Source organism: Diadema antillarum, unplaced genomic scaffold, assembly GCF_040938485.1.
Source record: "Diadema antillarum isolate AM-2024a unplaced genomic scaffold, OU_Dant_1.0 seq00000541_RagTag, whole genome shotgun sequence".
Classification (NCBI taxonomy): domain Eukaryota; kingdom Metazoa; phylum Echinodermata; class Echinoidea; order Diadematoida; family Diadematidae; genus Diadema; species Diadema antillarum.
The window spans coordinates 1,010,184-1,037,546 of record NW_027271488.1 but is presented as its reverse complement, the minus strand read 5'-3'; the positions used below and the strand labels follow the sequence as shown (position 1 = coordinate 1,037,546).

General features: G+C 39.4%; 1 protein-coding gene across 1 annotated transcript in view; it reads right to left on the bottom strand.

Moving 5' to 3' along the window:
- Positions 1-1,799: 1,799 nt before the first annotated feature.
- The window catches only part of LOC139734700 (cytoplasmic polyadenylation element-binding protein 1-like), a gene marked incomplete at its 3' end in the record, with an annotated part of 29,096 nt that continues 3,532 nt past the window's right edge, over positions 1,800-27,363 (bottom strand). Inside the window, exons 3-6 of the mRNA XM_071645493.1 lie at positions 10,005-10,564; positions 9,034-9,433; positions 7,814-7,927; positions 1,800-1,889 (exon numbers count right to left, since the gene is read on the bottom strand). Of these exons, the coding sequence (XP_071501594.1) occupies positions 1,800-1,889; positions 7,814-7,927; positions 9,034-9,433; positions 10,005-10,564 (1,164 nt within the window). The remainder of the gene's footprint in view (positions 1,890-7,813; positions 7,928-9,033; positions 9,434-10,004; positions 10,565-27,363) is intronic.

Below are 27,363 nucleotides of genomic sequence, written 5' to 3'. Positions count from 1 at the left end.
ATAGTTTTGACCACAGCAAATAACAACAATTCACATTTGTGAGTGCAGTTTCTTTCCCTATAATAGAGTAACAATGAGAAAGGCAATAACCCCCTTTGCATTTATGTTTGTGTGTTTGCATGTTTGTGTCTCAGTAGTTGCTGTAATGGGCAGTCTTGGGCAAGCATTCTGGTTGTGAGGAACACACAGAACTTTAGTAAATTGGTCTATGGTGTAGCCATGCCTCCTAAAAGGTTGAGGTTTTCACATGCATATATCATTTCAACACTAAGCATCTATATTCTACTCTTCTTATTTTAATCACATTTGTTCTAACCACCAACAGGTAGAACATTATTTTTTATCACGGTGGAACAGAGTACAATATGTTTTGTCTTGACTGAATTCAAAAGACTATAGGTGCTGTGATCCTAAACACCTGTAGCTGTTCACAGTCTGTAAACTCGAGATTTATGACGCAGGACATTTATCACCTGTGAAGTGGTGCTTACAGCCAACTCAAGAATGACTTTAGATCTTACACTGAACAAAACAAGAACATGCTGTCTGCATGTGCTCTCCATGTCAGAGTATCCAGAATTGAATTGCCACAAATTATTTCACAAATTTTCATTCAACAGGTGATGATTATTAAGACATGTTGTAGATTATTAAGACATGCTATATTGCATTCTTGATTTCTGAAGATTTGTATGCAGAATAGAGAACAGTTTACAAATACATTCAAATTTATGGGTGTTCTATCTCCCCTACCCCCAAATTAACCCCCCCCCCCAAAAAAAAAAACACAACAAAACAAAACAAAACAAAACAAACCAACAAAAAACTCTGTTAACAAGCTAATGTAATCTAATGGCACTTCTCTCTTTGGAATATATTTTGATATTTCACACCCAGTTTGGATGCATAACTTGTTGCTACGCTGTGCAGGCCTGGGGCAAGCTTTCTGCTCGTCAATAAAAAGTCTGAAGCTTGCATTTTACAAAGCAATGTCTAGTTGTTGTGGTTTATGCAAACCCAACACATCAATGGATTATGAACAAAATGTAGAATTTTAGTGTAATTCAAGTATGTTGTAATTTCTTTTAAACGTTGGTAGATTTGTTCCGTTTATGGACAGCATAATATCTATGCGACTCTGCTCAGTCCACTAGAGCTGTAGTTTTGGCATAACCCCCCCCCCCCCCCAAATTAAAAAAAAAAATGTGACTCAGTGCCTTATGAGGTCATTATAGCAGTGGATTATATTATCAAAGCGTACGACTTGTATGGATGAAAACTTTTTGATCATATTCATTACCATTACTTATTTCCAAGCAGGACCAAAGCAATCTCCTGTATATACATCGACCAAATTCTATGTAACACACTGATAGCGGGCACTGTTTTGGAGAAATGGCAAATGTTGCGCTTTTGACCGACATTTGTCCTAAGTAGAGGTAAAAAAGCCAATGAATTTATGCGAATGGATACTATCCACAATAGCCAGCAAACCAGATATTCACTTTAGTACTTACCAACAGATACACATACACACATATACCCTCACACACACACACACACACACGCTCTCACACACTCACATACTCATACATACGCAAATATACAAATTAATTTTGTTCACAAATGACAAGTCATCAGGAAATGCGTAGCCAATAAAGATTAGAATTCTTGACAGCAATAAATGAGGCCGTAATCACTAATCATTAAGCATGTGGGGGGGGGGGGGGAGAGAAGAAGGAGGGGGAGGGGAGGGGGAAGGGCAGGGGGAGGGGAGGAAAGGGGAGAGATGGTCTTACCTTTGGGAGGGTACCTTGGATGCTTTCCGTCCTTTCCTGGCCACTCCACACGAATCATCCCAAATGGTTTGAACGATGCCTGCAGACCAGCTGAAATGTATGCAAATACAATCCAAAAACACAATCACTTCAATACACCATTGTTACTCTCACTATCATTAGGCACGAGGGTTAATGAGTAGTAACAGCCCTCTTTCCCTCTCTCTTAGTCTCTCCCAGTCTCTCTCTCTCTCCCACAACAAAAATTATTGGAGCATGATCTCTTGTTGACGGGGTAAACTTTTTTAACTGCAAGACAGTGCTGATTTGGAAATTAATGAGCCTTGGATGATTAGTTTGCCCATTGCTGTTTCCATGGTGACCCACTGTGCTGTCTCTCTCTTTCTAGACCATGATGTAACCAGGTACATGATGCCATTTAGTGTTAGACCCAGACCTGGATCTGGACCTGGCTTTATTTTTTACAAAACGGCAACACGTATCGCCTTTGATTTTACATTTGTGATAATATCACTTCATACTGCCTATAATATAATGTGAGAAATAAATCAGACATGTTTTACAACATCTATAGTTTTGTTTATTTGTCACATTCTAAAAGGGATTTCCACTGTATTATCTATGGAATTTATCGAGAAATATATTCTATACTTTCATCTCTTTGTTTATTATATTGATATGTGACGTTCAATGCCTACTGCCTAGAAATCATCTGGTCCACAGTATTGATAATAGTAAAGCATTAAATCAACTGCATGTATGCCCGTACATCAGGTGTAGACTGGCTTTTACTGTATACGCTATATATTTAGCAAGTCTAATTTTTCACAAATAAAGACTTACTGACAATTTGTTAAATTCACGATTGTAAAGTACAACACTGAACAGAGAAATTTATGCATGCATATCACATTCCTGTCAAGATCAGAGTTGATATTTTCGCATGTTTTTAAATTGGTGAATAGCACCCGACTTTCGTGAAATTCACAAAAATGAAAACTTTGCAAAATATTCGGCTTATACAGTTTGTATGTACAGTGGTTGCTACTGGGTCCATGCATGATCCAGCATTACATCCCTTTATGTTGCATCGAGTTATGTGTGAAATGTAGCCCTTTTGTGGAGTCCATAGGAATTCTTGAGATGAAACTAGTTGTGATATATGTTTATGGGTGCTGTAAATGTCATGCAGCACAAGCAAAGTCCTTGTCTTGCCGTACTACTTAATATCATTTCAAAGGAGGACTATGCAGACAGTATTTAAAAAAAAACAAGAGACCCGCGGGTCTAGCGCTCACCTGAGTATCGCAAGTTCACCTTTCACGCAGTCACTAACCTAAATTATTCACAGCTCTACCAAAATTTGACCAGGCATTCTCAAGTAGAAGATGAAAATGTACAATAAGGGCCCAATTTTTTTTAAGATTCCTTAATTTGGGGGGATTGGGGCCCCCTGGGGCCCTCTGGGTGGGGCATGGTGCCCATTTTGATAAATTGAGATCCTGACCCCCTAGGGATGCTACCTGCCAAGTTTGACAAAAATCCATCATGAGGTTTTCAGGAAGAAGATGAAAATGTACAATTCAGGCCCCCATTTGGACCCTTCCAACCACCCCCCCCCCCCCTACCCAAGAGGGGCACCCCTGGATCTCCTATGAACAAACTTGAAACTACAGTCATTAATGTACTCACTCATAGTATTATCTCAGCTCTATAACTTCTGAATCTAGAGAAGATTTTTAAAGATTCCTTCATTTGGGGGGTTTGGGCCCCCTGGGGGCCCCCTGGGTGGGGCATGGTGCCCATTTTAACAAATTGAGATCCTAACCCCCTAGGGATGCTACCTGCCAAGTTTGGTGAAAATGGGTCATGGGGTTCTCAAGAAGAAGATAAAAATGTACAATTTAGGCCCCATTAGAACCCTTCCCCACCCCCCTCCCCTGGGTCCCAAGGGGGGCACCCCTGATTCTGCCATGAACAAACTTGAAACTACAGTCATCAATGTACTAAACTCATAGTATTAACTTAGCTCTATCACTTCTGGTTCTAGAGAAGAAGATTTTTACAGATTCCTTAATTTTGGGGGGTTTGGGCCCCCCTGGGGGCCCCCTGGGTGGGGCATGGTGCCCATTTTAACAAATTGAGTTCCTAACCCCCTAGGGATGCTACCTGCCAAGTTTGGTGAAAATGGGTCATGGAGTTCTCAAGAAGAAGATGAAAATGTACAATTTAGGCCCCATTAGAACCCTTCCCCACCCCCCTCCCCTGGGTCCCAAGGGGGGCACCCCTGATTCTGCCATGAACAAACTTGAAACTACAGTCATCAATGTACTAACTCATAGTATTAACTTAGCTCTATCACTTCTGGTTCTAGAGAAGAAGATTTTTACAGATTCCTTAATTTTGGGGGGTTTGGGCCCCCCTGGGGGCCCCCTGGGTGGGGCATGGTGCCCATTTTAACAAATTGAGTTCCTAACCCCCTAGGGATGCTACCTGCCAAGTTTGATGAAAATCGGTCTTGGGGTTTTCAAGAAGAAGATGAAAATGTAAAAGGTTTACGCACGACGCACGACGGACGACGGACGACGCACGACGCACGACGCACGACGCACGACGGACGCCGGACGAAGGGCGATCGCAATAGCTCACTTGAGCCTTTGGCTCAGGTGAGCTAAAAACCTAAGATACAAAAAGAAAGTCCTTCCAAATGTAAATAATTAATCACTCGTGAATTGCATTGTCTTTGTCCCTATCTATGATTTATCATCATCATCAAAAGCCACTGTTGCCAGGGTGCTCCTTAACCCGATGAAGACAGACTGGTTTTGCTACAACACACATTTCCCACAGACACCTGCCCGAGTATACTCGGGACTCGTCTTCAATGGGTTAATAGATCTTTATTGCCTGAAACTCCCTTTATAATCAGCAAATGTACAAGTTAGTGCATGGTAGAGACATTTTCATGACTGATGACATCAGAGGAAGATGTGAAGACATTTCCCTGGAGCCCTTCCATGAACTTGCTACATTCCTTGATAAAATGCCGATGTCAAAATAATACTTTACAAAGTGAGGTCCCATAACTTATCATACCTCCATACTAAAGACATGATAACTGAAAAGATCAGATATTTTAGGTACATGCACATTACTCTTCATTCCAATGTCTGAAGAAGTATAAAAATTGAGATATGTTATGTTTCACTGCAAAGTTGCCCCTAACAAAACAAATGAAAAACAGGTCATATATATGAAAACAAGCACAGTGAAGAAAACAGATGAGATATAACAGGAGGATGTTAAAACAAAAATTTAATCGATACTAATTCATTCTAAAAGTGTGGAACAAACAGAGCATTCCTTTCCCATACACTGTAAGTAACGTGGATAATTTTCCCCCTTTGTGCCTATATTCTGCATCAATCAAAATCTTATTGTGCTTGGTTCCTAATCTGAATACTATCGGCCATATTGGTAAGAGAAATTGTTGAATAAGCTAGTAGCAAAGTCTGTAGCCATATGGTGGTTTGAATTTGAGAGGGTAAAGAAATTGTGTATCAAATAGGCAGACAATCTTGCATGGTGACACTTGCATCTACTCAAGTACAAGCTTGCCAACTTTCTCCTGGTATCTTGGGGATTTTTTGATGGATTTGTCTGGGAATCTAACACAGGAGGAATAGTTGCAGATTCTCTGCAAAAGAAATCAGTAGGGAAACCCAAAACTTGTAGAAAACAGATTTCATCAATGATCACAGCAAATGTGTGTGGTAAGTGAGGGTGTGTCTTGAATTTCAAATTTATCACATATTCTTTTTGAAGACATTTAAAAATCTGCAAATACATATTTTACCAGACGACTGTTAATAGTAGTTTGTAATAGTAGTTAATAATTAGTTTCCAATTCACCTACAGAAACTGTCTCATCAGGAATAAAACTTGTGCACTGCAATGTGATTTGATTGTGATGGTAAATCTCAGTCTCTTTATACAGTATGGTCCTTAAAACAAACACACAGACTTGGGGAAAAGCCATTTTGTGAATATTACTGATATCACCACAAAAACAAGGATCTAGATTCTGTGCAAGATTTCAATACTGCCAAGTGTTAAAATCTATCAAAGCAGTAAATATTTGCATCACATACAGAACCTTTGGTGCTTCAAGATGTGTAGATAGATGTCATGACAGAAGAAAATACCTAATTCATTGCCAGTGCATCAGCCAATCACACACAAATATTTTCTCAAATGTCCTCTTATCATTAAATGTGAACTTTTTTGCCCCCCTTCCTCCTATGACTGAAAACATTTAGAGCTTACGAGTTAATTTCTGCCCCACTGTAGAGGTAAATTGGCAATAGTACATTAAACCTCTTCCACATCTTTGTATTTTCATGCATCACTCTCTAACAGTTACACAGTAATGCACTCCTACTATTTACTTATATAATTGCATACAGACATTGCGCTTACTGCTAATTTACACTGTGTTAACTTCTGGAGTTGAGAATATAATTTGGCTCTTCCGTTACGAGTTAACTCATCAACCCAACGCAGTGGATCGCTTAATAGGATATTGTTGTAAACATTTGCGCTGTTATCTAATTCCGAATGCTGGGTATCTGCCCATCAGTGGAGCTAATAAATTACCTTTTTGTTTGTTTTATTGGATTATTTTTGTGGTCGATCTGGTCATAGCACTTACAACACAGCCTAATGTGATGCAGCAATTTCCACTCATGTGCAACAGATGCTGGTCATAAATCACCCCAATTCATTTCCCTTTAATATCTCCATGTTAATTTTTCTGGCACTGTGTGTGATGTAATTATTGTTCCCTAGATAAAACATTTCCGTTATGCAAGCCATGTACAATTTCTCCCCTTTTTTCCATTCTAATTCTGTGACATTTGTCTAACTTTCAGACAGCCCTGCAGGTCAGCCACCCCATCCTACATATTTGCAAAAGTCTGGATCAAGACCAGAAGCGAGACAGTTTGTAGTTGTCATCATTGATTAATTTTTCCTCAATACTTGGATAAATATTTGATGGGCTGCCATTAACACAAAGACTCTGCCTTTGGGATATAGTACAGAATGCCTGCCATATGGCATGGCATGGAGTAACATGATAGCCCAGCGCAGTTGGTTTCTGTTCACCAAGTATGGTGTCTCCGAGAATAGCATGTTTGCTTGAATGCCAAGACATATGTTTCAGTTTCATTCAATGCATAGGGTATTCTAATAGCAAAACTGTCACAACAGGTTTTAATTCTGAACTATAAAATACCTACACACAAACTACAGCACTGACCACTCAGCGTTTGCAGAATAAATTAGACATCTGAACACTAGTCTCTTCCTGGCCACAGGTTCTAAAATTGTTTTTGCCTCTGATATACGAGGAAACACCCTATTAGTATTCTAATCTTTAAAGTTCATGTGAACCCTCTGCACTCCTGAGAATTCGATTCCTTTCATAAGCTGGTATATTGTAGAGGTAGGGTAATTCAGACCTTTACTCTGAATAATAAAACTGGAAACGTCTTTACTATGGAGGGGAAACATTACTATAAGTTTGCAGTGAATTTACTTCAACCCCCATCCCCCCCCCCCAAAAAAAAAAAAAAAAAAATCCAACTGATATTCAAAATTCCAATTCTTGAGTGACATGGGGTTAGCTTTTTATTTCATTTAAAAATTACTGAAAACTTTTAGTATCATTTCCCCTCCATTAGAAACAAGTTGTCCAGTTTTATTATTCAGGGGAAAATTTGAGACAGCAGCACAGTTTGTGAGCGTGTATGAAATAGCCTGGCACCAACAGCTTGTAAACTACATTACGTCGTGCTCTAGCGGATATGGGCTAAGAATGCCACACCCCGTGGTACTGTTTTAAAACTGAAGATTATCCTTTAATGGAAAAATAAAGAACAAGATTTCATGAAATTATTCTAAAAAGACACAAAAGGAATGCACCTTTTTAACAGACTGCATCTCACGCTCACCTTCTGTGATGTCCCAGGGAACACCACCCAGGAATACTTTGCAGGAGTAGATGGGATTGCGGTACACCTTTGGCGGCAGCTGCCCACTCCAGGTACAGGTTGGTTGGCAAATGGCTGGGGCATTGGGAAGGGGGTGGTAATGGGGAGTAGGGAGAGGGATGGTTAGAGGGCACAGAGAATTGGTGGAAAGGAGTCGAGAGCGAGCAAGACAGAGAGGGGGTATGTGTCAGTTAAGTTAAGAGGGGTTAAAAGTGGTTTGGTAGAGAATGGTGGGGGTGCATAACATGTGGTTGGGAGAGAGTGGAAAAGGGTTAGAAAAGATTTTGTGAAGAATGGGGAGGGGGATATAAGTTTGGTAGAGAAAATGGGGGGGGGGGCATGACGAGGTTAGGAGAGAGTGGATATGGGTTCAAAGATTTTGTGGAGAATGGGAGGGAGTGTAGAAGAAGTTTGGTTGAGTTGGGGAGAAAGGATTAAAAATGGTTTGGGAGAGAGTGCAGGAGAAGGTTAAAAAAGGTTGGGGGAGAACATGGAGAAGGTTTGGACAAGTTTTGGGGAGAATGGGGGGATGATAAGAGGGTGAGGAGAGAGTGGGGAGGGGTTTGAAAGGATTGGGGAGAGGATGGGAAAGGGTTGAGATGGAGTAAGGAATCAATGAGGTATGTTTGGGACAGAAAGGGAGGGGTTGGGAATGGGGAAATGTGGTATGGTAGAAGAAATTTAAAGAATTACAAAATTTGCATACAAAATTTGCATATATTATCATCCCTCTACATCTTATAAATTGATTGCTCAAAGCATAGCTACTGAACTTTCTTGCTCAAATGCATGATAATTTCAAGTAACTTTTCTTGGAATTCTCTCTACCAACAGTCTATGTCATAAAAATCTCATTTAACCTTTGCCACCGTGTTAACCCAGAAATGTTGTACATATTTAAGTTAAGTCTACAACCTTGGAAGCCTCTTTACCAGTATCACTTGTTTTTGAAAAAATGGTAAAGAAATAACAGTCTTGAAAATAGTGACAGCGATAGTAGTAGTAATAAAGATGTTGAAATAATTCAACAATACTACTGCTGCTACTAAGGATGATGATGATGATTGAAAAAGTGTTGATGATAACGATGTCAATAATTGTAATATTAATTGCAATACGACGAGGAAGAAGGAAACGAAAAAGAAAAAATGAAGAGGAAGAAGAATGATGAGAAGGCATACCCGCAGCCTGTCTGTTGAGCTTGGCTAGCTTCTCAATGTTGCTAGGGTCAGTAGGGAGTGCATTAAAGAGCTTCTCCAGTGTGTTAAACTTGGGATCCAGCAGGAGTTGCCTCGTCAACGCCTGGACGTTTGGATCGTTGAAGTCGAGGAGCTGGGTCGAGGGAGCTTGGGGCGGGACCGCGGGGGGAGCCAAGGGGGCCTGGTTTGGAGCCATGGAAAGAGTCCGATACAGGGCCTGGTTCTGATCGAGGAAGGCCAAGTTTTGGGGCAAGACACCGGGAGCTCCCCCCTGGAGCAGCATCATGGACGAGTTGTTTGGCACCACTGAGTTAAATCCATTGTTGGTCATCTGATTGACTGGGTAACGGAAATTGTGCTCACCTGCAAGACTCAAATTGCCCTGTGTTTAAAATCAGACAAACAAGGCAAAAACAAAAGTACCCAATAGCTTAAAAGGTTTCCTCTACACGTGTCCAAATAAACTAATTTTCTCACTTTCACTATTAAAAAAGAACACTGATTTCTCCATGAATCAAAGTATATCAAACAATATTATACAAAATTAATCTACTCTCATAAGTAATAAAAAATACAGATAGCATAAAACCAGAGTTATTCTACATCTGATTTAGGTAATCTGGAAACAACATGAATTATATTTTGTGCTCATGAATGTACTTTTCTACAAGAAAAAAAAAGTCTTGCATGAAAAATTTATACAGTTAAATATTGGTGCAGCATATGCCTTGGAAAGCACGGAAAGAGTACCATGTATTCGCAGACCTACGCTTCACGATCATCTTCATTTTTTATATTTTGTGTCTATAATATTATCTGCAGGTAAATTTTGTTTTCAGGTCCAAAGCTGATGAAATACATCACATATACTAAATATATTAGATACATCAAACATCTTATATCAAGTAGCAAATACATCTGAATATGCATGCTGGACAATTTCAAAAACCCACCATCATTTCAGACAAGGTCTCTGCCAAGACATCATTGACCGAGCCTGCGGAGCTGACCCCGCTGCTGTCCGACTCACTGGGACTGGGACACTTTTGATCCCTGGTCCCGACCCCCATGGCCTGCTTGATGGGGGTGAAGACACAGTCCCACAGGGCCGAGGAGGAGTCTGACCCAGGGCTGCTGACGCTGCCGGATGATGCGTAATGGTCGCTGGGCGCTGGGGACGACTCCAGGAGAGAGGCGAGGTTCGCGTCCTCCTGGAAACCCCCGCCTCCGCTGAGGTAGCGGTCGATGTTTGAGAGCGTGATGGCATCCTTGGGGTTGCTGCAGACCGGATGGGAGCTCCACGTGCTCTGAGAGATGGGCGAGCCCGGCACAGGTGGTAGGAAGGGCAGAATGTCTGATCCCCCTCCCCCGCCGTTATGGGGTGGCGGAGTGACAACATTGGTGGCGGTGGTGGTAAGGGGTGGAGGGGGCGAGCCCTTGAGATCCATGGAGGAGGAGGACGACTGAATTTGGCCTCTGGCAGCTGCTAGCAGGTTGGCATCAATGTGGGGTACTGAAAGTAAAAAGAAGCCAAAATGGAGGAAATTAAAGGGGTGATATAGGTTTGGTTAAGATGGCCAGAGCGTCAAGTTACCAACTTTCGTGAGAAAATGAGAAACCTCTTATGAAATATGAAAGAGTACACAATTCTAAGAGGAAAGAGTATACAATTCTAAGAAGAATTCAAAATTTATTTGATGACAATTGGTTTTGAAATGGCCGAGATATCCAAAACAAAGTGATCCTTAAAAAAGAGGGGACCCACCTTTCATTGGGATTGCTTTGTTTTACTTTGCTTCTGGATTCCTTAGCTATTTCAAATAAACTTTGAATTCCTCTTAGAATTGTATGCTTTTTCATATTTCATAAGTGGTTTCTAATCAATCTCGCAAAAAGTTAAAAGCTGAATCCCCATCTAAATCAAAACTATACAATCTCTTTAGTTGTTGCGTGATATTTGGCTTGGTGTATGTATATAATGAAGGGTAAATTACCATGTGATAATGAGCCAATTTATAATGTATCTCACTCTTGTCTCTCCTTCTCATATCATTACATGTAATTGAGTAAGCCTGACACATGATCTCTTGGTAGGATTTACGATTATAACAATAATAATAGTGAGACTCTTATAAAGCGCACATTTCCACCTAAAAAAATATACTCAAGGCAACATACATGTATGCAATGCGTTGACCGGTCACAAGGGCTCATGGTGATGGATAGATGTGCAATAGGTAGGAATGTTATTGATGCAATCATCAATAGGCTGGTGGGTGTGGTTAATAGCTCGTTGCTATATAGATCAGTCACTGCATAAGCAGCTAAATTTCTTGATGCTATCTATCAACCAGGATCTCAACTCAGCTGCATATATAAAAAAAAAAACTTGCGATATCTATAAAATGAAATCTTATCAGCTGATTACCTCCCTGCATGGCAACACATGCCATTTATCAGATTTTGGATTTTATCTCTAAAAATAAAACAAAATGTGGATTTTACATACAGACTGTTCTTCCTTTTAAACTCTGACATCGTCCTAAAAAATCTTTGATGTTGCTGCCTTGTGTATGATACATTTCTACTGTTGTAAACAATGACACTAAATCATATAATCATGGTGACAATGTCCACTGGACTGAATGGATTTTTAACCCCAAAAGACTTCAGCCTTTGAACTACTGGGAGCCATAAATGCGGTTTCATATCTTGACAGGGGTGTCATTAAAAGAGTAGCAGAGTAATAAAAGAGCATCAACCCTATACCCTCTACCTCCTGGCGTGTATTTCACTCCCAAACTACAGTGTGTAGCGATTTTGTCAACCAATCTTGTTTAAACATGCAATGCAGCAGCACAATTTTAAAGAGCTCCTCTTATCTGTGACCTGTGTGGTACCAAATCACACTTTGACACCATTTACTAGTAAACTGTGACACAATAGTTCATAAATATTTACAGCCTAAAAATACTTAGAGTCTATATCCTGTGCCCTTGAAATCATATTGAAGTTGAACCACAAAATTATAACAATTACACAAGGAATCTTCAAATGACACTGAAAATTTCATCATAATAAATCTTGTTTTTCTCCTCTCATCTGTTCCAATCTTCAAAAAATGTTCAAACGTACATTGCACAAATATGTAAAACTGACCATTATACATTGGTATAATGACCTTTAACACACTGTTGTGTCACACTGGTTGATTATTGGATTAGAGATCTTCACCTAGATGATGAAGTAGGCAGGTACTCCTAATCTTCAGTTAGTTATCCTTTTCCAAATCATGGTTACCTCAGCATCAGCTTGGGAACAAGCAATCGACTGAGCACTTTAGAATTTATGCTAAATACTTTGAAATTTATGCTTTCCAAACAAACTGAAATTATTGTACCTTGCACTAGTTACAAAATTATTTATGACACAGGGTAGATATATGATACGATCATAACTCTTGAACTAGAACTGAACACATGCAAGAGTACAATAGCACAACACAAAAATTCATGGGTAATGTTCATTATTCTGAAGGTTTGTTATTCTAAAGGTTTATCAATCCGAAAAGAGAGTAAGGTTTGTTATTCCAAAGGTTTGTTAATCCAAAATAAAATAACGTTTGTTAACATGAAAATGAAATAAGGTTCATTAATCTGAAAATGAAAAATAGGAGCGTATTAATGCACCTTTCAAATTACAAATATTATATCATTTTTGGATTACTGTAAACGTCAATATTTTCGCGCGATTAATTTTTCGCGCTGAGCGGCTCGAAAACATATTCGCGGGTTCTTGAATTCGCGCTCCGCAGCGGGTTAATACACAGTCGCTGTTTTCATCCAGCGATGCCAGCGTATGAAAGCGACGTAGCGAGCGCTAGCGGCGCGAGTGTGAGTGTCCAAGCGCTCAACTACACTATGTACGTAGTACACTGTACACGTATTTTACTCGATACATGTACTGTAGTCGCGGAGATGTAGCACACAAATCGGCCATGGGCTCGGTGCGTGCGGCGCGTGCAATGATACTGCTATATGCGTAAACATGTCTGTACTACGGAGCAGTATCATCGACGAAAAAATGTGCATAGAAAATTGCGAAGATATATTCGCGCGTTTTTGAATTCGCGCTAGCCGAACGTAGCGCGAAATCCGCGAAAATTAATGTACCGCGAAAATTTCCACGTTTACAGTATAAACCTCTTACATAACAAACCATAATTCATTTTCAGAATTACGAACCGTAAGATTAACGAACTATAACCAAATTCTCCATGTTAAATCATATGATGAAAAAGGAAGTACAGGATTTTCTGTGAAGCCAGTACATCATTCATTGTGTCATTCTCTCAGCCTCTGACATTTTCTTCCTTAACATTATTAATCCCCAGATAACTAGTTCATAATAGTTCATTTATACCAGTCATGATGCAGAAGGATATCACTTACTGAGTGTCATTTATCATCTTATCTGTAGGACATTGTATACACTGTACGTTCAGTTTTGAATCATTGCGGGAAGATATGACTGTCGCCGTCATCTATTGTGAAACTGCAGAGTGGTATAATAGCCAAGAAAGTAAAAATGAAACCTTCAAATGATACCAATGCTCTTGTAAGTAAATGCTCTTCTAATTAACTTCAACAGGAAATCTCGTGTCAGCTTTGGGCAAATAATATCCACTGGGTTTGAGCACTGTGTGCCTGCAAAGACAAACCTCGCACACAACTATTTTTGTATTTTATTCAAATTTTATGAATAGGAAGAATCAGCAGTGGAACAGTGTAATCCAAAGATAAAACTTTCTTCTTTTTTTCTATACAAAAAAATGGTCCCACACATTCACTTCGGTTAGGCCTAAGGTAAAACAGGGGCGGATCCAGGAATTCCATAAAGGGGAGGTGCCTTTACAAAATTAAAGGGGGGCGCATGTGCCCCCCCCCCCATTTAGTTTTTATTATTTCTTTTGTTTAAACAAAAAGTAAAGAGGGAGCATGCGCCCGGTGTGCCCCCTTCTGGATCTGCCACTGCGGTAAAGCGACTCAGGGAATCTCTCCTTTCTGTTCCTTTATCTTTGCAGGTTACTACAATAATAATTTGGCAATATTTGGTAATAGGCGCCAGCTGCATCCTGGATGCATGAAATAGAGCTTTATAGATCTGTAAACCCACACCATACTCCGGCACTTTTTCATATCATATCTTCATCTCATATTTGCATGACATTCTTTCAGAAAGACGTGATCTACGAACAACACACACATCTCTAAAAGCTTTCTGTCCTATAAAAAGGCATGAAAACATTTTTTTTTCTCTATCTAACCAAGTACAAGAACACTCAAGAACATTTCCCCTTTTGAATTTTAGATATCTCAATGTAAGTTTTAAGGAGCCCAAAATTCCAGATTAACAACTCATTTCCCAAGTACAGGGAAATGTCTCTAAATTCCAGTGGAAAGTATGTTTTGACAACTTATTCACCTGAATAAAATTTCATTGCAGAAAACAAAAACACTAATGCATTGCCCATATATATATATATGATAAATGGACTTATATTTATTTGGATATATTCAATATATATCAATACATCTATCAGCAATATCTACTACAATGGCATTCATCAATGCTTTAGTTTCATTTGCCCCGAATAATTTAATAGATTGGAATAAATTTCTTGCATTGAATAAAGCACCATTCTGATTAAACAACATCTCAACAATAAGGTCTGGTATTGCACTGCTGAGGTCTTTGAAAATCCTCCTGGGTCTCTCTTTCCTTCTATTTCTTTCTGTGTAGTCTCATATTATCTGTCTCTATACCTGGTCATCTTATCACAGATTATCATTTCCCCATTGCCTAACAATTTCTAATCACACAACAAAGACTCCTCACAGATGTTTTTCACATCCAGTACAGCACACACATCTTCCTTTTCCTGCACAGTTGTGCCAGCACACTTTTACAATCATTGCTGCTGACCTAGATTTCATAGAACATAAAATCAAATTCAGTATCAACCATGACTACCAGGAGTATCAGTTGATTGAAAGTGTGCTGTATAAGACACAACAGTTACAATCATTACTTCTATTATAAGTTTAAATAAAGGGACTGTACAGTACTGGTCGAGGTGGGGATTCATGTTTTGAAAATTCCTAAGTGAGATAATGAAAAGCCTATTATGAAATATGAAAGAGCACATAATTTTAAGGATTCAACGTTTATTTGATGAAAATTGGTTTTCAAATGGCTGAGATATCCAAAAAAGTGCTAATAATAAAAGGCGACATGCCACAACTTTATTAGGATCTCTTTGTTTCACCTTGTTTTTGGATATCTCAGCCATTTCAAAACCGATTTCCATCGAATAAACTTTTGATACCCCTTTGAACTGCATGCTCTTTGACATCTCATAGAGTGGTTTCTGAATATCTCGCAAAACGCTATAAGCGAAATCCTCACCTCGACCAGAACTGTACACACCCTTTAAAGTAGAACTAGTGTGATTATTATGTCACTGTTATATCATCATTACTGCTACTATATTTATATCATTACTTGTACTATTAATATTACTAACAACCCAAGCAATGCTTTTAAATTGCTCAATAGTGTTGCAGTCTCAAAATGTGCCATTAACTATATAAAACTAGAAATGTCGCTACAGCGACTGGTTATACCCCCGCCAAACAACATTTCATAAGCTTTGGTCAAAACAACATTTGATAAGCTTTGGTCAAAAAACTGAGGAAGTAGTTCAATCTGCAAGATCTTTCCTTGATCTTCTGCCATTAATATGCCGTTACCATGGCAACGTACTTTCGGGTACTGTCGAAAAATGCGTCTTGCACATCTACAACCAAAGGCACACATCTGTACCAAGTTTCATGGAAATTGGGCAAAAACTGAGGAAGTAGTTTGCAACACAAAATTTTCCATCATTTTGGCTCATAATATGTGAGCTGTTACCATGGCAACATACTTTTTGTCACTGTCAAGAAATGTGTCATGCTGACCTATATCCTAAGACAAACATTCAATATGAATTCCATGAGAATTGGAAGAACACTGATGAAGCAGTTTTGCCATGAAGCATTTTGCCCTATATTTTACCAATAACATGCCGTTACCATGGCAACGCACTTTTTGCCACTGCGGAAATATGTGTCTTGCACATTAACATATTCAGATGAACATCTGTACCTAATTTCATAAAAATTGATCAAAAACTGTGGGAGGAGTTCGCGACACAAGATTTGTACCCATTTTTGCCCATAATATGCCGTTACCATGGCAACGTACTTTTGGGTACTGTCAAAAAATACGTCTTGCACATCTACAACCCAAGGCACACATCTGTGCCAAGTTTTATGGGAATCGGTTGAAAACTGAGGAAGTAGTTCGCGACGCAAGATTTGTACCCATTTTTGCCCATAATATGCCGTTACCATGGCAACGTACTTTTGGGTACTGTCAAAAAATATGTCTTGCACATCTACAACCCAAGGCACACATCTGTGCCAAGTTTTATGGGAATCGGTTGAAAACTGAGGAAGTAGTTCGCGACGCAAGATTTGCAACGGACCGACCGCCCGACCGACCGCCCGACCGCCCGCTGATTCCTATATACCCCCTTCAAACTTCGTTTGGGGGGGGGGGGGGTATAATCAGGTTACATATCAATGCAGTTGATTTCGTGGGATGGCAAATTTGAGGATCCATTGAACTACCGTAAAAGTGAACATTTTTGTGGTGTGATAGAAATTTTTGTGCATTTTGTGCAACCAGAAGCTAGCACAAAATTAAAAGCACACAAATGTTTTTGCATGCCATATCGTCCAGTAATCAATGTCCCTATTCCGCGGGATTAAAAACATGCAAAATTCAACTTACCCAGCTGAGCGCGAACAATTGTTCGTGTGAAAATATACGCTTTTAGAGTACTCAACTACCCTTGCAACATATCTGTCGCAGTGAATCAGCATGTGCCAGACGGTGCATATACTGTATACGCTATAATTTTCGCGTACATAAATTTTCGCGAATTGCCGCTATCACACATTTTCGCGAGTGGTTAAATTCGCGATTGGGGGACCAGAGAAAATATGAAGTGGCAAAGAAAGTGTGAATTTTCAACTTACTAGCAAATAAGAATGATACTAGTTATACACTGCATGAAAAAAACTTACCAAACTCTGCGAACTAGTAAGTTAGAATTCAACATTTTTGAAGTGGTTAATTCCATCGCGCTAGATTTCTGACGAGTGGTCCCCTTGCGATAATGGATTGGCTCTCTACAGTACTTGTAAGTATAGACGTGGACGTGCTGTATGTACGTAAACAAGCTTAGCCAGTATGGTCTGTTCAGTAAGCCGCGACATGGTATACTAGTACTGAAATGTTTGTATCATCAGGGCAAGGGATTCATTTTGGAAGGTAATATTTTCGCGTGTTGTTAATTTCGCGAATAGCTCCCGACTCGCGAAATTCGCGAAAATAAAACCCCCGCGAAATATATAGCGTATACAGTATCTATTCCTGTGGTTTGATTCTGTATTTGTTCATTACAATCCACATCAATAGTTGTCAGTATTTTACAAGGTAGAACAAAATCTTCTCTTCCACGTCAGCCCTATAGTTGGGTTGATACAAATGCTTATGTCAGTCGGAAACTTATTAAAAGCCCCTAACTCAATATAATTCACAGTTAAGTCTTAAAGGCGCAATCAACACTATCGTATATGCTAGATCGTTATAGTTGTTGTCTATCTAAAAGTAGCAAAGGTTTTGTACTTTTTCTGATTTTGTGGAGAGTCAATGAATTTAACCAGTTCCATCTCGCCATGCTTCAATAGGATACCAGGTGAATATCCCAAGGTACCAATTTATTTTTGCAGAAAATTCCCCAAGGATTTAAAAGCTTAACATAAAGGTTGGGCATGTCAGTTTACAGTGCGATGTGTACTGAATGAAAGTAAAACTAGTATCATGCAACAGAAATAGTACAATATGAACACACACTTACACTTATCAGGGGCGGATCTAGCTTTTTATAAAGGGGGGGGGGGGAGGTTGGGAGCGGCATGCGAGGGAGCGTAGCGACCGAGCCCAAGCGAGCAGAGCGAGTGAGGGGGGGGGGGAGGGTGTGGGAGGGGGGTGTCCCCCCTCCCACAGTAGGAAGAATTTTTGAAAATCTGTGTGTGAAAAATGGCGTTTTCTTGCATCTAAAACACCACTATTTTTGGTATAGAGGTAATTGCCATGTGCAATGCATAAATAGAAAAAAATAAAATTACAAGTTTCAAAAAAAAAGTTAAGATTAAAAAAAAAATGGTCCCCGGATTTTTTTTTTTTTTTTTTGGGGGGGGGGGGGGTTGCAACCCCCCCAACCCCCCCTCTACATCCGCTTCTGTTTATGCATCCATCTATAATGTTAGGTTGATCAGGAAAATGGGGGTGGGGTGGACCACAGCATCAGAGAAGACCACCAAGTGATATACTATATACGCAATATATCTAGCGAGTCTAATTTTTCGGGAATTGGGACTTCCCAACGATTTCGCGAGTGGTTAAATTCACGCTCATGGAGCTCTGGGATGCATTACTTAATGGAGAAATGTACATGTGTCCACATCACATTCATATCTGGATCAGAGTCAATATTTCCTTGTGTCTTTAAAAATGTGAGTAGCACCTAACTCAGAAAAATAACAACCTCACGATATATTCAGTGTATACTGTATTTAATTCAGTCTGGGCAACAACAACTATGACAACCTGCACTGGTGAGTAATTGTTGTTTGGGATCTAAGCCTTTCTACTTTATATCAGATAAACTGAAGTCTGTCGACCATTGCTTTCTCAGGTTAAGAGCATTCAACAATGCTCAATTACAAAATAGGCATTTCAATACTGTAAAAGTGGATATTTTCGCGCGACTAATTTTTTTGCGCTTGGCCAGGTAAGAAGAGTTTCGCGTGATTTTAATTCCGCAGAATCAAGAAATCAGCTACTGGAACATATGGCACGCAAAAATATTCGCGTGCTTATATTTTCGTGCTAGCTTCTGGTTGCACTAAATGCGCGAAAATTTCAACACCGTGAAAATTTCCACTTTTACAGTATATCAGAGTTTCCTTGATCACTGCAACAAGTAAGTTGCAGTCAGAATTGTATTATTCCAAGAGCAGTTGACTTTCATGAATATCCAAAATCACAACAATAGGATTAAACCTCAACATCTGACCACAACCCAAGTGGTCAGGAGACATGCGGATGGCCAGATGGAGCAGACAAAGTCCCTTGTGGTTGAAGTATATGGCAAGGGTACCATGTATCAGCAGGGTACTTGTAGTAACTTACGATCGGCACCCTGTGTATCATGGCAGTATACCATACAGAACGAAAAGGTAGGCATGGGGCTATGCGCCATATGCTATGAAAGTGCAATGGCCTGACCAAACAATCAGAAATGAGGTGAAAACACACAACTAAACAAGGTTCAATTACACGTCCACTTAGTAAGTTACAAATGCAACGCATGACTGTGAAATTCACGTGTATTACCTATAGAAGGTGGGATGCCGATCATAAGGTACCCATTTAAGCAGCACAAAGTACAATGCATTGCACAAACTGAAACGGCGTTATTTCACCAGGGAGATTCAAAATCAACAGGGCAGCCAAGGGTTCGAAACTGCGGTATATTTGGTGCCAAACTTAGGTAAACTTGTCTTATACTTTTGGAAATAACAAGCTACGGATCCTTAGGGTGCCGATAAGTGGTGCCCTCAATCATACAAAGAGATGGAACAGCAGATTGTGATACTGCACATAACAGCTGGCTATTAATTCACATGAATTAAAATCACTACTATCTTAAACAGTCTAGATTTTGCAAAAGCTTAAGTGTTTATTGATGTCCACCTTCCATTATGAACACTTGGACAAGGCTGCTTCAGTGTTTTGTTTTGGGTTTTTTTCCGGCATTGATGCCAAAGGAGATCTTTTCAAACATATGTGACGTTATTGGTTTCAACCAACAATGAAAGAGAACAACTATCAAACTACACTACACTACATTGCAGAACAGAGTCATATTAACGCAGATTTCTGATGTAACAGTACATAAAAATGACAGTTGCACAGTAGCACAAGAAGATGTTGTACACACCAACATTTTTACAGCATGTCCTCACAAAACTGCTTTTGAATGCCACTGCTTCCTTATCACACTATGAATAGCATCATCTCTTATACTAGTGCCACCTCTTGTTCGAACTGTGCAATCCAATTACTTGAGTCATTGTTATGATCTGCCAGAGCCCATTGTAGACTCGGAAACCAGAGACCCAGACGGTCCTTGTGCCTAATGTGACACTTCAGGCAACAACACGACACAACTTTCACATCTTAAAGGCATAATTTACCATTTGCAGATGAAACAAAAACCCAACATTTGTGCTTTCAAAATAGTTCTAAAATGTGAGTTAGGGATAGAAGCAACCAATGTAAAAATTTGAATCAGTATAATGGATGTTAAGTTTTGTTAAATATATACAAAATGTGAACAATAGTTATAATAATAATTTGGGATAATCTTTGTTGGGTGGATAAATGGATGTAGCCATTTTCTTTCACTTAGCCCTTTCATATCTAATACACAACACACACACACACACACACACACACACACACACACACACAAAGAAAAATAAGAATCACACATTTGTATGAGAAGCCAGAGTTTTTGCTCAAGCAGCCTTCATTCTGGGCTAAAAATATTCTATTATGCATAGAAGGCTCCCTCCAGACCATGAGATATAAAAAAAGGACAACAGATCGTAAATAGTCATGCATTACATATGATGCGACATTCTAAAGTGTTTTCTCAATAAGTCAGTCACAGTGAGCTACTTTCTCTGTGGATGAAAATATCCACCACTCTGTCTATGTTACGAGATCAGTCTTGGCTTGTGTTCAGCTGGGGTTTGTCAAAGCCAAAATCAGTTTCATAAGAATGGATTTTGAGCTTGATCCTTCACAATTATTGGGCCTCAGGTTGGGATAGGGGCTAGCAATGTTTCTACTTATACTTATAATCATCTATGTACTAGAGCTGATGAGAGGACCCATCCTTCCATTTTCTTTGTCCGTCAGTCATAATGCCCCGTCCAACCCCCGTTAGGCCAAGAAGGACTGGCCGACCATTTTCCGTCAGTCTTGTCTGATTGATTTGAAGTGTATTCCCGTCTACATGTAGGCCTAGAGATACTTTCTCTATATAGCCACTATTTTGCAGTCCTTCTTCACCATTTTAACACACACACACACTGCTTACTTGATTTGTAATAATTTTCCCCTTGGTATCAATTCCATACCTCCTATATCTTAGACACTGCTCAGGCCAATTGTCTGAAAATTATGTTTGGTTTGAAACGTGCTTACAATGCTCTAAGTATTTCTTGCATATCAAGGATCACATCTTTCCATTAAAAAGAATGCCAGTTTATTATGTATTTATATCTATCTTTCATTTTTCTTGTTTTTCTTCTCAAATGTGGTCTACATAGAAGTTACAGGAGTGTACTAATAGTCCCTCACAATGGTGTATATGTCAAACATCCTTTTGCTACTGCGACACGTTCCTCTGTCGCATATTTGAAAGCTGAGCGTACCACACTGCTCAGACTGAATTCTGCTATCTCAGGCATGCCTGTATGAAACCCTAGACAAGGGGTAAAAGGATCCCTTACAGTGAGGGTCCAGTGTGGACATTGAGTAACAGGAGAGGAGCTTCATATTTCAACATCAAGAGCACAAAAGATTTCTTCTTTTATTTCAAATCTCCTGGAGGGTATATTTCTGCACACTAGTATATCCCTTTCACAGCACACACACACACACACCGATAGAGACAGTAGCTTCAGGGTGACACACAGGACCACACTGTCTCCCAGTGAATTCAATCTGTGCAATTACTTTTGTTCACCCGTAATTCAGTATTATCTTGCAATGATTAGCTTCAGAATGCAGTATAATACCTTCTGATTCCGAGTCTGAAAGCTAAGATTTCATACATAGACTGAATTTTCTTCACATTTACATCAGCATCATTATTTTTAATTCAGAGTCATTTCTTTCATAGTTTCCAGTGGCATAAACAGACTTTTAATAAGGGGATAAAATAATGAATATGACTCAACAACTTACCAAAAAAGATTAATGTCCTAGCAGAGAAATTAATCCTTTTAATGGGGTCCTGACTCAAAAGAAGGATCTGCACCACTGACTCTCTTTAGCTAAAATTTCCATCAAAATCAGGAAACTTTTTACAGTTTTCCCCTTCTCTTATAATTGACATGGACCTTTATCAAATGCAAGAATTGCAGCACAAACCACCGGTGTCAAGCTTTGCTGGTGGTAAATCTTCAAACTGTTGACACCAATTATTCAACTTTTTTGGCTCTCTCTTTCTCTCTTCCAAAGAACTACATGGATCTCTGAGGAGGGGAGGAGCTGGGTGAGAATTGTCCTAATCTAGCCATTACCTATAGGCTCTCAGAGAATGCCTTTGTAACTTGTGGAGATGATGCACATTTCTATGTGGGCTTGGTGTATAAGGCTGCGTTTATCTAAAACATTTCTGAGGCGGAATCACGATCCTAAACGAGTTTGAGGCATTTCAGAGGTTAGATAAACACAACCGTGTTTTCAAAGGCGTTTAGAAACGTCGTTTTGAAATGCCTTTCAAAGGGCGTTTCGAAACACGTTTGAGACCATGATCACCGTTCTGTGAGTAGATAAACACAATGCCGTTTTGAAACGCGTTTATATCTCAAGGTCAAATCCCAGCTGTTTCCGGTTGTGATCTCTACCCATTATTTGTGTGTGACTGAGGAGGCATGTTTGGTGGTATGCAATTGACCTTTAATTCCTGGGTCAAACGGCGCAAAGCAGCTGCGCAGTGACACCACTCGAATCACGATTGCATGATGGTTAGATAAACGCGGCTCCCCAAGAATCGCGTTTCAAACCACATTTGCAAACACTGTTCCAAACCCATTTTGAAACGTGATTCCTCTTTCTCAAGTTTGATATACGTAGCCTAAGATGCCAGGTGGCAAGATGCCAAAATGGAGCAGATAGCACCTCCCCTCTTCCAGCTATCAGCAATGCTCTGTTGCCACAAACCTCCTTCTATGATAAGTAAAAACCTTGGGAGTGTAAAACATTTTGAAATACTATACCGATATTTTCACGACGGATGCACTTTGTGTCAACTTTTAACTTAAGGGTAAAGCACTCTTCTGCAAGCTCTCCCAACATTTGCCAAATTTTTCCCTGTAAGCTGGCACATCAGTGCACAAATGAGACTGTCAACAGAATATCATTGTGGAGCACCGACAAGAAAAGCTGCAACACACCAACATCTTTTTGTGAACCTTTTACATATCAAAAGGAAATGATCCTTCATCTTACAAAACAGCTCTCGAGATTGATGGTTGCATTTGAAGGTCACAATATTGTGCAGCATAATCGCTTGATTGGTGATGGGCAAATTTAGCTTATCTGCTCTGTATGAATGTGGATACATGGATACATCATGCATCAGTCTATGAACATCATGGAACCTGGAGGTATCAAAATCAAAGCAATTATGGAGAAACTCATGTGGATGTGCAAATTACAAAAATTCCTAAATAACTGCAAAATTTCTTGGGGTATGGGTCGCAATGCTGATCATGCCATTTAGTGAGATCGTATGTCCATGGTGGCAAAAAATCTTAAGATTTCATTGGATCATGATGCAAATCTTGATATTCGTATCCCACAAATTTGTATTCAGCGTGAATCCCAATCATGTCTCTATGGACGGTGCATGCCAAGTGCTTTGAAATCTTTTCAATATTGGCTCTCCCTCTTTGGACCGGTGGGGAAACTACGGTGCCCCAAGGTGACACAACTTTGTGCCTGACACAGACACTCAGTCATGACGTTTTATACCATTACATCATATGTGGCCCACTCTAAACCCAGCAGGAAGACAGTATTAGTATAACACACCAAGAGGCTTGTCGGTTGTCTTGGACTTAATTTAGCAACAAATAAATACACATTTATATTTATAACGCAAAATCAACTTACAAAATAAATAACATATTGACTTGAAAGATGAAGGTGTAAGAACAGCTGCTAATCTCTAGGCATATTCAGTTATATCAACCCGCTGAGGACGAGTCCCAAGTATACTCGGGCAGGTGTCTATGGGAAATGCGTGTTGTAGCAAAATAAGTCCGTCCTCAACGGGTTAAGAAGCTTTGGTGCATTTGAAAAATTTGCACATTAAATATCAGTGTGAGTTCTAGGTAACACTGCTAAAATATGGCATTCTGAGCTGCTTCACACTAAAACTGCCCAATTTTAAGCTTCAAGTGAATGTGAGATTTACTAGCCATTAATTCTGCTAAACATATAGCGTAGGGAAAAAACGAACATGGAAAATGCATCTCATAGTATGTCTGAAAGGCTAATGATCCCTGCAGAACAGACCATCTTGCACAGGGATCTGTGTTGAATAAACAAAGCTATGTTATGACATTCAATCTGGAGATGAAGAGGAAACATAGAACAGTATTGATACTAACTCATGGTGCATCAATTCTATCTGTAATCGTTGTGGGAATTTTTCAGAGCTCGAGCACTTAGTTTCATGCAGGCCCGCATCCAAGTCTAAAGCTCTTGCTATAGATCTGCAGGCTTTAAGTGGTAAGAATTTGTATTGATTTTCCTGTAGTTCCTCTTGATTTCCTTTCACTGCAAATGATGTATTTTGGTTGCCTACTGTATCTGAATGCAAATGATGAAGTGAAATGAGAAGAGAAAAGATGCCTCAGTAAAAATTGCGCAATTGGACGTTCCATAGAAATTCAGATTAGCTTTCATGGCCAAGCAGCATCTTTTGTTTTCTATTCCCTATTCTGTACACAAATTTAACAATTATACAACTTGCTCCTATAGATTTATATAATTGAAGTTGATTTCCTTTTGCGTTGGAAAATTTCTATAATTTCACTTCATATAATTGAAGTTTATTTCCTTTTGTGTTGGAACATTTCTATAATTTCACTTTATATAATTGAAGTTTATTTCCTTTTGTGTTGAAACATTTCTATAATTTCACTTTATATAATTCTTTATATAGGTTTGAATTTGCTACAGCTTTCACAGTTGAAGCAATTCCTTGTGTTTTTCACACAGTGTGACAAACTTTGAGATGTGTGTCCAGGTTCAAACGATTGAGACTGACTGTTCCATGTTCTCTGCTACAGTTTGGTCAAATATTGTTGTACAGGAGATATCAAATACCCCGACTGGCAAACTGTGTGATGTATTTCCTAGTATGTTATCATACATGTACTATGTCCGTAGGCAACAATGATCGCACAACATCATTGCCCTGGCTAGACTACACAACCCATGACTTCCTCTATTATGTAACATTTGTAAACAGTGGGAGAAGGCAAGGTCGCACATATTGTTCAGTTTCTGGCAAGGTTTTTCCGCCACGCTGGGCTTGACAGTTTGGTGTTGCATTGTATGTGAAATTAGACTCTTCATTCAGACACCCAATAGCCACTTTCCTCCTTGACATGTCTTCCTTCTTGAGAAAAGCGTATCACATGCATTGATTCAGTCAGACAATAAAAGTGGTTCATCAAAATAGTTCAGAATGTTGTGTTGTTGTTGTTGTTTGTTGTTTTCTATGGCAAAAGATATTATAAAAATGGATGTATTTAATACATAAAACGGCATAGCTATCATAAAAATAGATGTATTACATAAAACGGCATAGCTATCATAAAAATAGATGTATTATATAAATGGGGCTCCACTGAAAATAATTTGCCCCAAGCGATATCGATATCAAATCAAACAGTATTGTCGACAGATCAAAAATATAATTAAAGTGAAAACTAAGTTTCGGTAAGTGCTTGAGAACCCGTCTAGCACCATTTCATTTTTTCTTGCAATTATCGAAAGAGTCCACTAAGAAACTTACCTGGCTGACGCGGTTTGCCGGAATGATGAGTCGGTTTGGAGTATTTTGAGAAAAATAATAGTAGGAAAACCGACTTTTATTCCAGAAGGCTCCAGACTAACTCGGTCTCGGGAAAAATCGACCCTACTTCAGACAATTCATACGCAGTTTGTGATCGCCACATTCTAACTGGCCACTGCATAATACCAAATGAGGCCTAACTGAATGGACAGGAAAGTGCGTGCTAACGTAATCCTGTACAAAACAAAACAAATATGACAGCACGCGGTCCTCAGTTGCTGAGATGCGCGGTCTTTGGGGTTTTTGTTGTTATCAAGCGCCTTTGATTGTTTTAGAGGTGCTTGATAGGTGCACACTAATTTTGCATGCGCGCAAAAGAGGTTTTTGATGCGCGCGTTGTAACAACTCGGACCATTACTGCGAGTAGCCAGAACACGAAGCGCTAGTTTATATAGGCCGCTCCCATAGGACAACACTGTACAATCAGAGGGACAACCATTACAACTCATCCCGCTGTCAAAGCGAAGCCGAGTTATCCCCGAGTCCGAGTCTAGCCTGACCCCGTTCGGGTAAGTACTGAGACTGAACCTTTTTGGTTAATATTTCGCATTTTCGTCGTTACCCATCCAATATCTTGTTATAACATCGTTATCCTGCACATTTCCTAAGCATACGTTCACATTTGGGAGCAAAATTTGACAACTTTTGCAGGCGTACCAGAACTTTGTTTGGGCTTTAAAGCTAATTCCTAAGTTGCATTAGCAAACCTGCAGCAGTATAGGTCCTATCCATTTTAAGGTTAGCACATGTGTGCACAACTACCTGGTACATTATACAACAGCATCAGTGGTGTTATGATGTGTAATGAATTTGAGCCTTCATCATATATTCACACATTGGCTTTTATGCACATTCTCATAGAATAAATCAAATCTTCAAAACAAATAAGATAAAATAAAGAATCTTCTGTTGGATTTAAAGGACCGTCTTCCTGAGAGATTTCCTGAGAGATTTCCCTGGTCATGTGAGATGGTCTGCATTCCACTTGTCAGCCATCTTCTTTCCTACTCTTTACTTTTGATTTCTAGAAATACATGCATTGCAAATCACGTTTATTCATGTGTAATGGTATTAATGTTATGGTCTTATTTACCTAGGGTAGCCTCATCAGCATTAGCAATGTTTTTCCACAGGACCCTGCCATTATTATTACTCCCAGCATTGCCAGGTATCCATTTTCACAC